At 43.8% G+C, this 18,353-nt stretch overlaps 1 protein-coding gene across 2 annotated transcripts in view; it reads left to right on the forward strand.

Moving 5' to 3' along the window:
• GAK (cyclin G associated kinase) overlaps window positions 1–6,218 on the forward strand; it is a 68,040-nt gene extending 61,822 nt beyond the window's left edge. For both annotated transcript variants that reach the window (XM_050328959.1, XM_050328960.1), the window contains exon 28: window positions 666–6,218. In XM_050328959.1, coding sequence (XP_050184916.1) covers window positions 666–767 — 102 coding nt within the window. In that variant the 3' untranslated portion in view covers window positions 768–6,218. The remainder of the gene's footprint in view (window positions 1–665) is intronic.
• The last annotated feature ends 12,135 nt before the right edge of the window (window positions 6,219–18,353 follow it).

The following is an 18,353-nucleotide window of genomic DNA, read 5'->3' on the forward strand; positions in this document are numbered from 1 at the left end:
TACTGGAAAGGGCTCTGAGGCTTCCTTTTTGTGCTGGAAAGAACCTGGTAAAAAAATTCCTCTTCTGGGACTGGGTCTCTATCAACCACGAGGGTTGGGTTGGCTTGGCCCAGAGTCGGGGCTGCTGTGAAATAGGCAGGGAATTGTGAGCATGCTGTCCTTGAGTGTGGAAGCAAATGCACAGGAAGTGCTATGTGATTCATGTTGAATCTTAACATCAGTGACAATCAGCAACAGGTTTTTCTCCAGAAAATCCCATCCTCAAGGAGTTGTCTTAAAACGTACTCAAATTTTATCCTTGTGCACTACTGCAAGCTGTCTCAGGAAGCCAATGCAGAAGTTACTTATTTGATCCTTTAAGTAATAATAACTAAAACTTCTTTATGGAAACAGCTTTGAAAACTGTTTTTAGTTAAGTGTCAGTTATTCGTGAATTTCACTGCAATCTTGAAGATAATGTAAGGAATCCAAGAGCTTGGCTTTGCAAAAAATACTTGTGGCAAGCTTTGGATAAGGCTGGAGAGAGTTCTGTGTCTGCAAAATTACATTCACAAGTCAGTCTAAAGTTGTTGAATAAGAGGGCAAATATAAAAGGAGTGAGATCTTTTCTAAGTCACCTAATTCCTGATATTTTTATGCCTATGATGTGTTCTGTTTGTTTTCAGGCCACGGGACAGCCTTATGAGCAATATGCCAAAATGATCTTCATGGAATTGAACGACGCGTGGTCAGAGTTCGAAAACCAGGGATCGAAGTCCCTTTTCTAGAACTTCACCTCTCACAGAACTGCTTCCAGAAACTGGAGCTGAGCATTGTTGTGACTTTACGGCACCTGTGATTTATGAAGCGCTTTTTTCCATGATTTCAGCGCAGTTTCTGGTCATGCACTTAAACGTGGGGATGTATTTTGTAAGATGTAGAGTACAAAGCATTACATAGATCCATTAAGAAAAAAAAGCTGCTCAGTACCTGTAGAAATCACAGTCTGGAGTGAAGATTTCTCTTCAGTTTTATATATGAGAAATAGAGTTTTAATGAAGCTAAATAATTTCTGGTATAGTAGTATGACTTATAAACCATTCCAACTTCATTGATCTTTGCTGTACCTCTACCTTCCCAAATTTGTCTGTTACTTCAAGTAGTTTTGTGATTCAACTTTGATATTTGGTGCCTGTCGCCTTCTTCAAAGTGCTGTAGTTAGCAGCAGTGAATTTGCTTGGCTTATCTCAAACCTGAGGGTGTATATTTTCATCTCTATTTTATGTAATCAATCTGATAATCATTCTGTAAATAATGTTTTCTGGCAATACCTGTGTTCCTTACAATAAAGTAACAGTTGTCTAGCCAAAAAGGCCCCAGATGAGGGGAAATCAGACAGGGTTGTTCTTGATCTTTACTTTTTTTTTTTTTTTACATATCATGAATCTAGAAACAAATCTTAACTTTAAGGTCTGCATGTTCCTACTGTTTTGTTATTTATTATAAGGCAGTAATCTGACCTGTGCGTATTTTCCTGCTTCTTTAAATGGTGTCTCTTGCTTCTGATTTCAGTGAAACGTTCCTTCCATTGCACTTCAGATACTCTGATAGACATAATGTTATTCTGAAACTTGAAGTGTAAGCACAAATGTTTTACTGTGCTTTGATTTGTCTGAGTGAGTATTACATTACCCGTTATCACCTGGAGAGCATTTAAAGTGCTTTAACACATTTTGCTGCATGTCTGAAGTTCTGTGTTTTTGAGCTGTGCATGGCATCCGTGTATGTGAAAACATGGGGTGTATTTGTTGCATTTCTGCTCACCTACCTTCCCTGCACTGCCCAGTGCAAGATTAGTGGAGACACAACTCGATAACAAAACTTGCCATGTTTTCTCATCCCTGTTTGGAAGGCACTTCTTCACTAGTGCTGGGGTGGGTGAATGCAAATGACCAATGACTGTTATACTCTGTGTAATAAAAAATGCAATTTTCATATCAAGTTTGAAAATACTGAACATTAGTGTTGGAGCATTAAGTCTGTGGCAGCAGTCTCTTGATTCAGTACAGTTGGGCATTCAAGGGGATATTTTGATCATCTTGCCTTTTTATAAGAGAGGGAGGCTGTATCATTATCAGAGGTAACTGTTCTGCTGAGTAGCAGCGTCTGAACAGAAAACTCGAGATTCTAATGCCACCTAAACAGGGTGTTGGATGAGATTTTCCACTGCCACACCAGCCCAAGAGCTGATGGGTTAGAGACCTGTGAACGCAGGTTGCAATTTATAGTCTCTAAGCTCTGATCCAACACAGTTACTTATTAACCTCTGTTCAAAGGTTTTGTGTATATTTGCATATATATTCAGCTGCTGTGATTTTTTTTTTTGATTTTTTTTTAAAAGATGAAGCTAGGATCAGTTATGGATCAGAAAGTTTATATATTATTCATAGCTGCAGTTGTATTTCAGTTCCTGCTTTGAAGCAGTTTTAAGTCTCAGTAGATTTCTTCATAGAAGTATGTAACTTGCTGTCTGATTTAAAAAGTAAGAGTTAATCTTTTTTCCTTGGGACAATTCATTAACTCTTTGTGTATGTGTTTTGCATCTGTGGAAATTAAGGGCTTCTGCTGATAGGATAGGTCTGTGGGAGACCTACACGGCTCTTCACAGTTCTAGGGCAAATGCTGTCTAGTAATGGGTTTAAAAAGACATATACAAATTGACTTTGACTGCAGTCCCAAATGCAGCTGAGAAAGAAAGCTTTGAGTAAGAAGAACTATTTCAAAAACCCATGTTTGCACATACAGGAGACCTAATTTTGTGGCACACATTTTTAATTGCTCTTTTCTTGAAATATGTATTTAAAAAGTTAAAACCTGAGAATTGGGAGGAAAATTCCTTCCTCTGCTTTGTGTATTTGGTAGCATTTTCTGGATGATGTCTGCATAAATCTGCTTTTATTTCTCTGCCCTTGCTTGCAAAAGTTTCATCAGAGAAGAACCTTAGATGTGATTTTAAGTGAGCAGGGAAACAGGAATGCAGGTGTTTTATCTGTAATTGAAGATACCTTGAGTTTGAGCCTCTCTTTTTAAAATTATGGAAAATCGTGAAGTTTGGCTGTGGGTTCTTGCAGGAGCTGTTTGATAATTACTGAAATTTTGGTTGGGTTGACAGAACAGCTCAACTTACTGAGCTCAACTCAACTAAGATGGCTTAGTCATCTCTGATTCTCAGTGGGGGACCTGGCTGATTTGCTCTGTCCTACTTCTTTCTATGTAGTTGAATTTTGCTGCTAAGATTCTGGCAGAGGCTCCGTTTGGTAAACCTTTGAATCTTGAAACTATTTCAGGTAGGGGTTGGTTTTCTTTTTTTTCTTTTATTAGGTGACTGTGTCGTTTAGCTGTGTTGCATACAAGAATGCAAAAAAAAATGGGGATTTCAGTAAGGCTCTGTAAGCAAACTATAATTTGAAAATTAAAAAAAAATAAAAATTCAAATGATGACTATGAACACAATAAACTGAAGTTTTGTTTTCTGTGGAACACAAAGCAGCATGAGGACCACTAAAGGTATTTCTGAGTGTTAGGCTTGTATATTAAATTTTTTTGTTATGAGAACCTGGAAAAGGGAAATTAGAGTAAATTTCATATAAACACATATTGAGTCTTAATGTTGCTTTTAAAGGAGAGGGTCATTTGGAAGAAAAGTCTAGCAGTTCTCTTTGAATTAATCTTAAAACAGTAATAAAAAATCGTAGAAAATATGGGAATAAGGGCTTTTCAACCTTTTGCATACTCTGTACTTTGTTGTTAATTGTCTGTGCTGTAGGGAATAGGACTGTACTCAAACGATTACACACACATTTCACTGGGGCCATATTCTTAGTGTCCTCAAGCTGAAAGGCTTTTAGAACAGGCTACCAAAAAAAAGACTCGTCAGAGACTTGACTGGATTCTCTCTTTGCTTAAAATGTGTATTTTCAATTCGTGCTTACTGTTCATCGCACAGTTAAGTTTTGAAGCGTTGAAGCTGTGCCCTGAAAGCTGGACTTTTTTATATCTGCATCTGCCAACAGCAGAGTTTGAGACTGAGGTAACTGGGTTCTGCCGGTAGGGTGGTACCTGAGCCTGCCAGGCTTCGCACGCCGTACTTGGAATTCTGTGGTGAAGAAACCTCCTTGGCTCTTGCAGCAAATTTTGGTGCCTTCTCACCCACGCTGGTCATTCCTCTCTCTGGTAGCAACCACTGACTAATGCCGTGCATCTTTTTGCGGCCTACCAGGGTCCAGTTTTTAAAAATAAGTAGGTTGACGTGGTTATGGCAACAGAGAAAGGAAACAAAGCAACACAGATTAAAGGAAGAGTAGAGAAGAACACCCAGGCTCTAAACTACATCTGAAATAACGTTTTGTAATTCTCTCTTCATTGACCTGCTCCCACCTACCTCTGCTAAAGACAGGGCTAGACTAGTAGAGAAAACCTGGTTTGTAGCCTGCTTTTCCAGCCCTTTCAGAGTGCTGCTGACTGACTGTAGCAGGTGGCAGTACCAAGTCTGGCTTTCCTTTTTATTTTTTTTTTTTTTGTTGCTGTTTCCTCAGAGGATTCTATAAAGCAGCGTTTATAAAATAATAGGGCAGGTTAGCTAGTTAGGCAGTTAGTTCTTTTTTAAATTAAATTGTTTGTTACATTGCTGTTAGATCTGGAGGGTCAGGCATAACTTTTAAAATAGAGATCTGTGAAGAAGAATTGGTGTTTAGAGTGTGTGTGTGACTGGAACCTTCCTAATGGAGATGAGTGATGTGTTTTGACGGTGTTGGAGGACGTCATTTCGTGTCTTCAACCTTGGCATGCCTGTTTGGTGTTTCCTAGTGCTGTCAGAGTTCCTTAAGAGCAGTGAAGAGTGTTAGTGGTTAGTTAGACATAAAGCCTGGAAGGAAAAGTTCCTCTGCACTTAGCTGGGTCAAGTTCAGATATTTTGCTAGTCAAGGGTGATCTCCTTCAGCAAATAGAGAATGGAAACCCTACAACAGTGCCGAGGAAGTACATTTCCTTGGAACAATGGCAAAGTCCTTGGTGTTGCACTTGTGAGGGTAGCTAGTGCTCATGAAAAATGCCTTGTTTACCTCCATTTTCTTGATAATTCTAGAGAGTTCCTCCAATGTCTTGCCGAGCAATAGTTCCTCTCTGAATGCAGGCTACGTCTCAAAGCTTGCATTGCACAAGAAGAGTATTCTGCACAAACCAAGGCAGAGTTTGAGTGCTGCTGAGATCTCATCTCCCCTCTGGGACTGCTGGGTTAGGTGCACCATCCCACCTCCCAGGCCAGGCCAGTTTCCCCAGCAGTGGCAGTGTGTTTGCATAGTTGTTGGCCGCTGCATTCTCTGCTGTTCACAGGATTATTTCAGGGAGAGGATAAATGTGGGAATTTTGTTGCCCCTTAGCTGTGTCCTTAATTGTCTTAACAATTGCAATGTAACAACTGCTTTGTAAAGAAGTTCAAATTAACCTTGTATGAGTCAGTTGACATTTTCTGTCAGGAACTTCCAGGTGATTGGCCTGCGAAGCTGTAAAAGGAATGTATCATTTCCCACCCTCCGAGCCTGTCCCTGGTGCAGAGCAGCTCAAGCTACCAGGTGCCCAGTGACAGGGAGCTGAGCTGTGGTTCTCACCTCGATCAGTCTTGCAATGCCTGCTTGCTCTCTGTTTGGGTGAGCTTGCTGTAGTCTGCAGTTTAGACTGCATTAAGCTTCCAACATACGCTCCAAAAATACAAATTCAGTTATTTTTATGAAGGAAACATGTTGTCATAGAAGCTTTTATTACCAAAAGGGGATTAAGAGGCATCATGAGAACTCCCAGAACTCTTTAGTGGAATGTACTGTATATTTGCAACGTAGACTTCTAGAAGTGATTGTCATCTCTGAGGTCCTTATTGTATTTATCTGTAGTTGTGATTGTACTTTCTATACTTGTGGTTTTTTCTGGTTTGGGGTGTGTGGAAGGACAGAACAGACGCTCAAGTCCTTTTTCTTTTGCTGTCTTTCAGAAAATGCAATGTATTGTGTAATTTTGCTACTAGTGAAATGAAAATTATACCTGTATGTATATAAAGGTAATATAGTAAAATTAAGCCTTGTTTAAAAGTAGATTTAATGTTTGGTTACAATGTCCTTGAACAGAATATTTTGCTTTGAAATGTATTACAACCTAACCAGTGATCAATTAAAACAAGCAAAACATGACTTGCGTATGTTTCCTTCTTCAGCAAGGGAGAACACCCAAGGCATTTCCACTGCCCCTTTCAGAAAAATATATTAGAGAAATGGTTCTCATCAGCATGTTCAAGCTGGCTGAACGTGTTAGGAACCAAGTGGCTCTTCAGAAGTGTCTCTTCTGTTAGAGGGGTGTCCCTGCAGCGTGCTCTGGGATTCGGCAGCTCAGTTTTCTAGGCTGCCTGTGTTGGGTTTTGGGGTTCTTGCACGGAACCTGATGTGGTGCCATTCTTGGACCCACCACCCTTCCGCCATGTACACCCTCACAGTGGGTGGCAGCTGCATTGCTCCCTTGAATAAAAGGCACCTGACTGCACATGGAATTATTTGTCATCAATAATCCTGTTTCTTTGTTTTGATTGCCATCTGCTGGCAGAACGGCGTGTTCATCATTTCACACAGGTTCACTGAACCAAGCCTGAGCCACACTAACCATTTTGAATGCAGAAAAGGGCTGCCTTTCAGTGTCTGAACTCACAGGCTGACAATGCCTGAGGCAGAGCTCAAAGCTCTCTGGAGCTGGAAGAGCAGCGGGGGGACCCAACTTCTCTCCCAAAGCTCTGCTGGGGACTGTGCTGTGCAGCAGCTCCCAGGAACTGAGGCTGTACCGACTGTTCAGCCCAGGCTGCTTCACCCGTGCTGAGGCTGCTGAGGTGGCTGGGTGTGAGGTTCCTGGGTGGCTCCAAAGGGTGCCTGTCTGTGCTGTCCAGCACAAGTCTCATCCTTAACAAGTGCTCTCGTAGAAAAGGCTGATCTCTCACCAGTGTTCCTGTGCCCCACCATGAATGCCACAAAATTCATCTGGTCAGCTTGTTAAATACTTAAACTCTGGTGATGAATCAAGTTCTGTCCTGGCAAGTTCCCGGTCTGAAAAAAAAAAAAAATGCTAACAGCTTCAAATAGAAATTGATGGGCATTTATTTACCCCCATGCAGGAAGATATGAAATTCAGCCTAAATGACAGCAATTCACAAGGAGATGATACCAGCAAGACCTTAAAAGCAAAGTTAGAATTCTACCTGGAGGAATGGTTGGAAACTGCATCTTTAATATGATCAAGCATTTTGTGTAAGGTAAATGAAATCAGATGAGCTTCAACTTTTAATTCTGTTGCTGTCAAATGTGATGTGTCTGCTTCAACTGAGAAATTATAAACACAGTTCTTTAATTTCAGTACTATGCAAATAGTATTAGAAGATGACTCCAAATTCTGGAAGATCAGAATCTGCTGAATCTTTCAGCAGATCTTTAGCATAGACTGGAAGATCTATTGCTGTGATCCATGGTGACATTTAATTCTTTTGTATCCTTTTCCACAGATAGTCTGAAATGCAAGTGCATTTCCCAAAGACACTTCTCCTAGCACAAGTATTTGCAGCTCTGCAGAAGCAAACAAGGGAGGCGATGTCAGAAAACCATGCATTTATCCAGAACTGTGAAATGAAGCTCCAGTTCTGCAGAAACTGGAGTAGCTTTGTATCCCTTAACAGGACAGGGGCTGCATCAGTTTCAATGATCCCCACCTGGACAAAGCACAGGATACGGCTCACATCCTACCTGTGTCCTCCTGCCAGACCCACCCCTGCATTTTCTCCCAGGAAGTCACTGGATTTCAAGGTGAAGAAAACCAAGTGTTTTTTTTAAATCCCCTCCTTTCAGAAATGGCTTGAGTTTTACCAGTTTTCCCTCTCTACTTTGCTCTTGTGAGAGCCCCCCTGAGGTACTGTGTCCACGTCTGAAGCCCCCAGCATAAGGCTGTAGACCTCCTTCCAAGGAGGCCATGAAGATGAGCAGAGGGCTGGAGCACCTCTCCCGTGCAGACAGGCCAAGGGAGCAAGGCTTGTTCAGCCTGGAGAAGAGAAGGCTCCAAGGTGACCTCATTGTGGCCTTGCAGAACCTGAAGGGGGCTTACAAAAAGGAGAGAAAAGGGACCTTTTTCGAAGGCATGTAATGACAGGGCAAGTAGCCAGAGTTTTCTTGGAACCCAAGGACCTGGACACGTCCTGGCTTCATCTGTGGGCACAGCTTTGCATCTGAGCTGGCTCCTCCAACATAAGGAAAGGCAAAGAGTAAAAAGTTGATCCTTCTAGCACTAGTTACTTCATCAATATCTTGCCTTAGCCCTCCCTGTGCATTGCTCATTGGCATGCCATGCCCTGTTTCCAGTAAAATGCTCCGTTGATAGAGGATAATATTTTTCCTCTCGTTCTTGGGTATATTTAGGGTGACCTTTGTATATTTCAACATCACATGTACTAGTAGGTTATATTATCTTGCCTCCTGCAGGTCCATAGGGTTAATTAAACCACGATTATTCAGGTTTGGTGTTTCTTTGTATAAGACACGATTTCTTAGGCAGGAAGAACTACACAATTGCACAGGCTGAGCAAAACTTACACTAAAAGACTTAGGTGACAGCTCAAAAAAATAAAGCTCAAAACCATAGGACAAGAACAGGCACTGGCCATGAGACACATCTGCTGTTGTAGCTGAGACAAGCTAGGCAGAATGTGTCTAATCCTAAGGTAAATTGCAGGTGATGCATCTTAACAGATCTTGCAGAGATGGCTAAAATCAAGCCAAGGTAGATTTAAGGCGTGACACAACCTGAGGTCTAATAAAACAATGTTAGGAAGCTCAAGTCTGTTATGACAGTGTGGCTGAGCTGCAAGGTTACAATTTCAAGGTAAGAGAAGGCAAGTCCAAGGCCTCTTAAGAGCTGAAGTTTCAGAAATTCTATTGTGCCAATGTTTGTGGCAAACAAACACCCACTTTCCTCTGCAAGGAATTTCCAAGAAATGAAGTCCTTCAAACAGCCTACAGCACCAAGGACTCTGCAATGAGAGGTCAATACTTGTAATAACTTTGATAGCTTCTAAAAAATTTAAGGTTTTGTACCTTTAGTACAGGCCCTACAGGCCTCATGTATTTCCTATTTTCTGATGTGTCTGTGTCTGAGATAATGTTTGCCCTTGTTTTACACATCCAGTTATAGATGCTGAAGCAATTTATTTTTGGAGCAATGAGCACGAACAAGAAAGCAGTCTGGCACTCTAGGCAACTGTGTGCTGAGGCAGAGCCTTGTTTTCAGATATGTGGCTTTCTCAGAATTTTCTGCTTATTGATCTCTGTGACTCCAGTGCCGGAGTCATCTGAAAATCATCTGATTTATCTATTTTTCTCTCTATGGCATTCCTGGAAATCTGAAGTGGCTCTCTTGGCATTAAATGTAACTGCAGTCATGTCTCCCCTTAGCTTTTTAGCTACACATCAGGTTTCTGCAGTGGAGACGAGCCTGGCTTGGGCAGATGAGCCTCCTTTGTGACACATGGGCACTGTGGTGCCTGTGTTTCATGAGCTCCTGGGCTGGGCCATAAGCTTTCACGGAGGAGAGAGAGGGTTTCTGTGGCATTAGCAAGGTGCTGCCTTGCCAGGAGAGTTTAATAAGAAAATCACGCTTTGTAGTTCTGCATCTTGCTAAAGGGCAGAATAAATATTGATGTGCTAGTCAGATCCAGCTGAGCTGTCTGAATAATCCTCTAATAAATCGTATAATAAAGAAGTGAATTCAGTGGGAGATCAGCTGTTTACACTGATCTGTAACTGATCCCTAGCAAATAACACACCTACTTAGGATTTTTCCTGCTTTCAATAAAGACCTTTCAGCCCTGGGGATGTGGAGGATGAGGTGGCACAAGCTGTTTCCCACCTCCCTGCTTGCAATGGCGTGGTTTGCACAGCCACCAGGATCAGGAGCACACTGTGCAGTGGGAGCCGCTGCTGGCCAACTGAACCATGAGGCTTTGCATGAGCAGCCTGCAGCTGCACAGCCTGGTGACTGGGTTTGTGCTGGCTGGCAGAAATACCTCTCTAGGCAGAATTGATTCTCCTGCTGCTGCTGCTGCAGACTCAACACCAAAAGCTGACAAGGAGGCTGACTCTGCATCGCTGCAGAAGGGACTGTTTGTAGAAGCTTCCTCTAGGGCTTGCAGAGGCTGCTGCAGGAAGCAGAGCAGCTCCGTGGTTCTGGGTACCTGCTGTGGTCTTGGACCTCTGATTTCAAAGCAAACCTTTTGGAAACATGGCACGTGATAGCTGGGAATCTGCACGGTGCTGCCCCTGGGACCCTGTCCTAGACCCACCTGTCTTGTGTGATCTGGGCCCCTGGAAGAGAGTCTCGGTGAGTTTGCTTTTGTGACTCCAGGGCTGATCAGACCCTGGGGTTTCTGGAAAGATTGATACACTGTCTGTGGTGCTGTGAGCCTGAAGCACTGGAACAGCTGACCATGCAAACGCAGGTCTAAGAGTTCAGAAGGGATGTGCCCTTCTCCAGTGTCTCATGTCATGGCAACGTACCCTTTTGTGCCATGGGACAACAAAAGGAATAAAAGGAATTGGGTGCCTTCCACCAGCTCTCTGGGGACATGGTCTCCTGCTGTTTCCCCCTGACATACCTTGTATTTGGAAAGGAGAGCAGAGGAACCAGCCTATTGCTATGTGTCCTGTAAATCCTGTATGAAATGTCTTGAAGAGGCCTGGCCCTGCTCCTCTTCCTGTCACAGCAGCTAAAAAGCATGGGACTCAAACTTCTCCTTATGGTCCAAAGTTGCACTCGTTGCCTTCTATGTGTCCTTGTGCAACAGACACATCTCTGCAGAATACAGCAGTGCAAGAGGCCCTGCTTTTCAGCCTGGTTCTCCCTTGGTACCACAAAGGGACAGGCACTTCCCATAGGCTTCCCTCCTGCTCCCCTGCACCTGACAATTGCACTGAGTTGCAGGGCACACCACCTTTTAGAGCTTCCCACCCTGTACCCGAGGATATTGCAGGGTTTGGGCCAGGCACTGAGTGTGCTTTGTCCCTAGAACAGGTCTTACATTTGTTCTTCGGGGCCCTGCTGCGTGTCTGGGTGAAAGGGTTGTTGGGCTGCAAATGATGCAGAGCCCTGGGTTGGAAGGGGCTGACAGCATCACCTTTCTGCTGCCTGCACAGCACGATCTGGATCTGTCTCCTCCTCTCTCTCCCTCTGTGTGCCAGAGGGCACAGAGACTTAATTTGCCAGCAAACAGACATGTTGGGGATTCAGAGCACGTTGCCATATGCATGGCCAGTTTTACTGCTGGAAAAGGCTTTTTTTTTTAGTGCCTGTGAAATAAGATAAGCCAGACAGTGTTATGTTGGTATCAGTGGACAAAAGAATCGAAAGTAAGGATTTTACATAACAACAACAACAGAAAAAGATGTATCAAGTCTGATGTTAGATGATTCATAAAATAATTAGCGTTTCCGAGCGTGTCCTAATTTCAGACAAAAGTGAAAATACAACAAAATGAACAGAAAATGATGGGTTATGCTTTTGGAACAAGGCACTGTAATTGAGCCAGATGGGCCCAGATGTCTCCTCACACTCTCTGACTGAAATGATCACCTATTCAGGGAGATATGTTGTGGTAGAAACTGTAACAAAGATGCAAGAGGAAATTTTCCACAAGCAATGATTACATCAAGGAGACTTGAGGCAGCTCTTAGTGCTCTAGTGAGGCTAATTGTCTATGGAAATAGGGACATTTCATGGCTGACTTAAAGAGGTGCTTACTGCTCTTACACTTTAGTTTGCATTTTGATTCAAGACACACTTTATAATCAGTCTCCTCTCTCATCACCTGGCTTTGGCTCCAGGTTTCCTTTTGGTCATCTGCTCTTTCTGTTCCTGGCTAATGCAAGCAAACCTCTTCTCTCTGTGTTTTGGCTTTCTGGATGAGTTTGATAACAGCAAAGTGGTTTTCTTCTGATCTGTTTTTAGAGTTCCAGTTTGAAGTGGCACCTGAGTGAAATGGTTTTATATCACTGCAACATTTGACATGATCAGCCTAACCAGATATCTTGGAAGAGTGTCCCACACTGTAAAGGTTTCCCTTCTTCCCTGCACTTGCATTTGAAGCTGTCAAGGGATTATGTGTGTGTGAGGAGGTGGTAAGCACATCTGCAATCCTACGCAGACGTGCCCACATGAGAAAATGGAGGTTTAAGACTATAGCATTTGGTACCTAGTTGGTGTTAGGAAGATGCTGGGGCCATCAGGTGTGGAATGGGTCTGAGCATGGGGATGCTTGATCTGCCTGTCCAGGGTTCATATTAACATGGCAGAGAGGTGTTTCTCTCTCAGGTGCACATAACCCAACTTCTCCACTGTTGGAAACTAGTTCCTGCTAGAGAGTTTATCCCCAGGCTGGTGGAGCAAAAACTTCCAGTGAAACCTATTGCTTCCTTCTCTTCCCTACTTGAAGGTGTTTTTCCCAGGGATTTGGATTTGCTTTACAGCCAAAAAGGAGCCTGCTTTCCCATGGCTAACCCAGGGCACCACGTTTCTCAGCGCATGCCCAAAATGCTGTTGCAGATTGGCGGGGGATCAGCACAAACACAGTGTTTGAGGTGGTCCTGGAGGCATGAGAAGCTGCTGCATCCATCAAACACAACCAGGTTCTTTCTGGGAAGGGACTCACCAAAGCAGAGCAGTAGAGAGCTGGACAGTGAGGACCAACACACATTTCTGCAGAGGGTTGCTCATCTTCAGCCTGGGAGCTTTTGTCTGAGCTTCCGTTCAGCACTGTGGCCAGATGGTGTTCTGATTCTTTCTGTGGAGACCTGTTTGCAGGTCTCAAATGGTCTAGAGCTCCATGATAGCACAGTAGTCCCTGAGGTGAACTGCCTTATATATTCACCACACAAGAAAAGCTTAAAGTTGTTAGTCAAAGCTTCAGGTGTGCTCTGGATCCCTGTATGTGGATTAGTCACTGAGAGCCCCAGGGGGCAGAGCTTATACACATTCAATTGTTTCAAGCAACACTATAAGCCACACAGCTGTTTTAAAAAAAAAAAAAAAAATCTTATTATCATAGTAACTCCTCACCACCCCCCTGCACCTGTTACCTAGCAGCTTACAAAATCTCATTTCTGATGATGGGAAAAAGGAGGCTTTGTTTTTTTCCCCCTTTTCAGTAGGTTTCTGGGTAGGACTTAGTTGTGCAGAAACAGAAATTATGTGAGTTCCTGGACTGACCTTGGTGTGGGAAGCAGTACCCTACACAACACTCTCCCATGCTGCATCCAGCTGCAAGGGAGAGCACATCAGCAAGCAAACAGCAGCTGGGAGGGAGGGGGATGCAAAGACTCCCTGTGCATCCTCAGGCAGTATAGCTGTGCAGAAACATAAACCTGCCTCGAAATACACCTTGGTAGCTGGTTACCTGCAGTTATCGCTACCACTGGAGTCAGAAGTGACAGACACTCATTTAGGAAACTGACCTCCTAATCCTTCCTTAAGTACATCTGTCACAATGCACAGAAGTGCATGAACCACGAACTCCCAGATGGAGAGTGCTTTTTGCATGCACACTGGGTTGTTCCCTCAGCTTTGGCAATCCAAATGCACCATTACTGATGATCTGGACAGCCTCTCCCTTGGGACTGCACCACAAGCTCTTTTTGTGAGTTTTTCTGTTTGTTGTTTTGTTTTGTGGGGTTTTTTTCCCCTCAGAAATACAGGGCAGTGAGAAGATGAGATAAACTGCAGTGCTGTGAGACACAGCAGTTCCTCAGCAGATTCACAGAAACCGTTGTAGGAGTGCAAAAGCTGTTCATGTATCTCTGGTTTGTGTTGGTATTTGAGCAGTATGAGATGCTGCAAGAATCACCAAACTCGAATCACAGTAACTTTCAAAAAAAGAGGAGCTGCTTGACAATGAATGTGGACACAGGGGATTCAGGCGTTTTGAACCCTTGCATTCAGCAGCTTTCAGCTGGAGAGACTCCTCTGAGGGATCTTGTATTTCAGAGAACTTCTTTCAAAGCAAAAGTCAGTTGCTAAAGCAGGGGAGTCTGAATATTTATTCAGCCTTAGCTCTGCCCCTTTGAGGGGTGTTCACAACAGCTCCCTATTGTGAACACCCATCTGCTGCCATGTCAGCTTGGACTGGGAGTTGTGTTCACAGAAACCCTGGGAAGCAGCTTTTCCTATGCTAGAGAAATTGCACTCTGCTTCCTGGAAGCACAGAAATTGGCAGGGATCTGGCAGATATCTGTCACCACTTCTACATTCTAGTCCCTTCCAAATATATCTATATATATCTATATAGATATATCTATATATAGATATATATATCTCACCACTGTTGGTAAAGGAATCTGGTTACCACACTGGTTATAAACACAGGGTTTTTTTGTTTTGGTTTGGTTTGGTTTTTTTGGTTGATTGGTGATTGGTTGGGGTTTTTGTTTGTTTGTTTGTTTTTGTGTTGTTGTTGTTGTTGTTTTTGGTTTTTTATAAACAAAAAGTCTTTAGCAGTCCTTAATTTCCAAAATCATTTTAGTTTGTTATGAGTTGTACAATGGTCACATCTTCCTGTGAAAATAGATGATCTTTGCTACCTCACAGTCAGTCCAGGACATGCGTTCTCACATGGGCCAGGTGTCAGTAAAGGCAGAATGAAACTTTAAAAAAAACCAAACCAAACAAAACACAAGGGTTGGGTCACTTTTATAAATGTTATCTTGTTACCATCAATACAATAAATGGTGACGAGCTCTTGTCCTGTGAAAGGAAATGCCTGCCTTGTCACTGCAGTTGAGATGGCTCCCCATAATGGCTCTGATTCAGTCCTGGGAGGACACTTGTGGGATACTCTCACAATGAAAATGGTAGGGGTCCTCATCTCCGCAAGTGGCTACACCCTGGTCTGCCACTGCATTCTGCAGAATGCCACAGCTGGAGCTGTTTGCTGCTCCTGGCACCTGCCTTGCCCTGGCTGCTCCCAATGCATTGGTGAGTCAGGCAGGCAGACTCAGCTGCAGACTGGAAGAACCTGTTCCTTCTGATACAGCCTGGACTCCACAGGTGGCTCAGAGGTGTCTGCTTGTATTTCAAGCGTAATCCTCCCATGCAGGGCCTAGTGCATGGAGTTACTGGCATGAACATGCAGTTACCTAAGCAATGGGCTCTCGATAGCGCTGCCTTCTCCACATTTCCCACATTTCCCTCCACTGCAGCAGCTGCCTTGTGGTAATCCATTGGCTGTCCAGGGGAACAAAGTTTCTGAAGAGTTTGAGCCCCCTGTATATTTGAACATCAAACCCGCTTCTCTTCCCCCAGGTGCAAGTGCTACATGCTGCACAGAAACCAGGCACCTCCAGACCTAAACTGTCTGCCCTGGAGCTGAGGTGTGTCCTTGAGAGCAAGCCCTCTGGCAGCAGCATATGTGGCATCCCCCCACCAGGGGGACTTACAGTGTCCAGGAGAAAATATGCCTGAGCACTTCCCCCAGAAACACATTTCTAAGGGTTCTCCCAAGGAGAAACCCCCCCTGACTTGGGTCAATGTTGCTTCTGGTATTTTGCAAACAACCATAGCAAGGATGTGACTTGTTGCTGGTGTCATGCAGAAGTAAGTCAGATGTCTCCCAAAGCATCAGAGAAACCTGTGTGTCAGCCTGGATTCTCCGTGCAACCACCCCCCAGCAGATCCTGCTCTAACAACAGCATCCTGTCTTCCTCCTTTTTCCCCAGGTAGTGTCAGGTCTCACACTAAGTAGATTTGGGAGTTCTTCTGTTTTAATGATATGATAATCATTCTCCTCCTGTCCTACTTCTAGGCTCTGGCATTCAGAAAGGTCAATGGTTTAATTCCTAAAGGAGCTGAATACATATTTCTTTTGTGTCTAAAGAACTGAATAAAAGAAATGGTGACTTTTTTTTTGGCACTTTGTGTTGGGGCTAACTCAAAACTTTCTTGTTAGTCTAATTCCTCTGGTACACCTGCACTGCAGCTACTTTGCAACTCCAAGCAAGCAAAAGAAGGTCTATCAGTAAAAGCCATCTTTTGCCAAGCATCTGTCTTGTCTGTGGCAACGCACCTTTTAGAGAACACTGTTTTGTGAGAACAGAGGATGCAGCATCAATGTTGCAACAGCCAAACATGCTGGTGGGGAGGGATGTCAAACTGCCCAGGGAGCTGGGTGCAAGAAGCAAGAGCAATGGAGAGTGCAAGAGAGCTCAAGAATGGGCTAAAGAGCCCCTGTGAACAGACCCACAGCTGAGAGGAACTTCTCCAAGGACCTCTGGGACTTCTGGCTGCAGCTGCAGCGAGTTTACTGAGTGCTGGGAGGACACGTTGTGCCTGTCAGAAACTACCTACCCTGCCTCAAAAGTGCTGTGAGCTGGAGGGAATCCACCTACTATGCCTTTATTTCTCTTCATCTGATGATGAGTTTCTTCAACAGCAGGTTGTCTAGTGCCTGTTCTGACAAAAATCTGTCCTCAGGAAGGTTCATGGTCTCTTTAGGGCTGCACCATGACGAGTGTAGCCACAACTGAGAGGTGGCCAAAACATTGCTTAGGTTTGTCCAGACTGAATAGGAAGGTGGAAAAGTGGATGTCACTCCAGCAATAACGGTGGGATGACTTGTTCTGCTGCTATTTCATAGGTAAGAGGGAAAGAGGTTGGTACCCAGTACTGTCACTCCAATCTCAGCAGGTATAACATCAGCTCAGTAGTGACCCTAGATGTCAGGCAGTTTCATGAGGATGCAGAGCATGTGCAGCTGTTTTAGCAGATTTCCTGTGCTCTGGTCTCTAGATAAGAACTGGGTTCCAGGGGTTAGCCCAGCAGAAGGCAGACTTTGCAAAGGAACTGAAACTAGAAGTAATGTATTGAAAAAGAACTGTGTAGTGCAGCAGGTGAATTGAAATCAACGCGCTGTAAATATTAAATAGAATGAATAGCATGTGATCTAAATCCTTTAAATATAACAGAAGGGAACACTTGTGTACCAAACATTCTGAAATCTTGAACATGTTAAAATACCACAGATGGGTAGATAAACATTGCACAGACTTCTGATGTAACCCAGTTTTGTTACTTTGGTTTTACAAGAACCAGCCTGGCTTGTATATGGTTTGAGAGTGAAAAAACCAGAAACATCTGTATTACTTCCATAGCTTCTTACTGAAGACCACGTTCTCTGGTTCCTCTTACTTCTTTGATCCAGCTTAAACTGAAGTTCTTAACAAAATACTCATAATCCTTCAAATTAATCTAAGACTGCTGAAAAAAATGCAAAAATTTATTGCCTTTGTTACTTTCCTACTTCTTTGTTGTTCATGCAACTTTGGGATAAAAGCAGCTAGTCTTTGTTTTTGTTTGCACAACACCCAAATCAGCAGGTCTGGTCCATCTCTGGGTTTTCTATATGCTGCTGAAAAGTCTGCAAACCTTGTCTGTGTTCTCCAGACAGCCATCAAGCTTGCATTCCTGCAGGAGCTCAGACTGAATCTGCCTACCTGAAAGAAGAACTAGGTGCTTTGCCCCTGCAGCCTCCTTTGCCCCGTGCCAGCTCTGAAACAACACAGCTGTTTTTCCATCCCTGTCAGCTGCACCAACTGGGAAAACAGGCATATTCCCACTGCCTGTATAAACAGCTACATGGTGCTCACTGTGTCACACCTCTGGGTAGTGTGTGACACCAGTGCAAACATCTGTGCCTTGTCTCAGAAGTGAACCACCTTCACTGCAGTGACTCCCAGCACAGACAGGACTTCAAGCTGAGTCTTACTGCACCAGTAAAGGTGCCTGTCAGCTGCTGCCAGTGGGAGCAGAGAAGGCTCCAGGGAGAGCTTATAGCAGCCTTCCAGTGCTTAAAGGGGCTCACAGGAAGACAGGGGAGGGACGATTCAGAAGAGTATCTAGTGACAGGACCAGGGAGAATGGTTTCAAACTGAAAGAAAGTAGGTTTAGATTGTATATGAGGAAAAAATGCTTTACTGTGAGGGTGGTGAGGGCACAGGTTGCCCGGAGAAGTTGTGGATGCCTCATGCCTGGACATGTTCAAGGTCAGGGGTTGGACAGGGCTTTGAGCAACCTGGTCTAGTGGGTAGTTCCCAGCTGACTGCAGTAGGGTTAGAGCTGGATGATCTTGAAGGTCTCTTTCAGCCCAAACCATTCTATGATTTCACTGCAGTCCTTGAACAATGCCTCAGGCACTCACTTGAATATACTTGGTTTAAATGGGTGAACACTGTGCTCTGGAGGCTTTGTAGTCTCCTGTTTTCTAC

Source organism: Myiozetetes cayanensis, unplaced genomic scaffold (genome assembly GCF_022539395.1).
Source record: "Myiozetetes cayanensis isolate MyiCay16 unplaced genomic scaffold, myiCay2020 scf4, whole genome shotgun sequence".
Classification (NCBI taxonomy): Eukaryota; Metazoa; Chordata; class Aves; order Passeriformes; family Tyrannidae; genus Myiozetetes; species Myiozetetes cayanensis.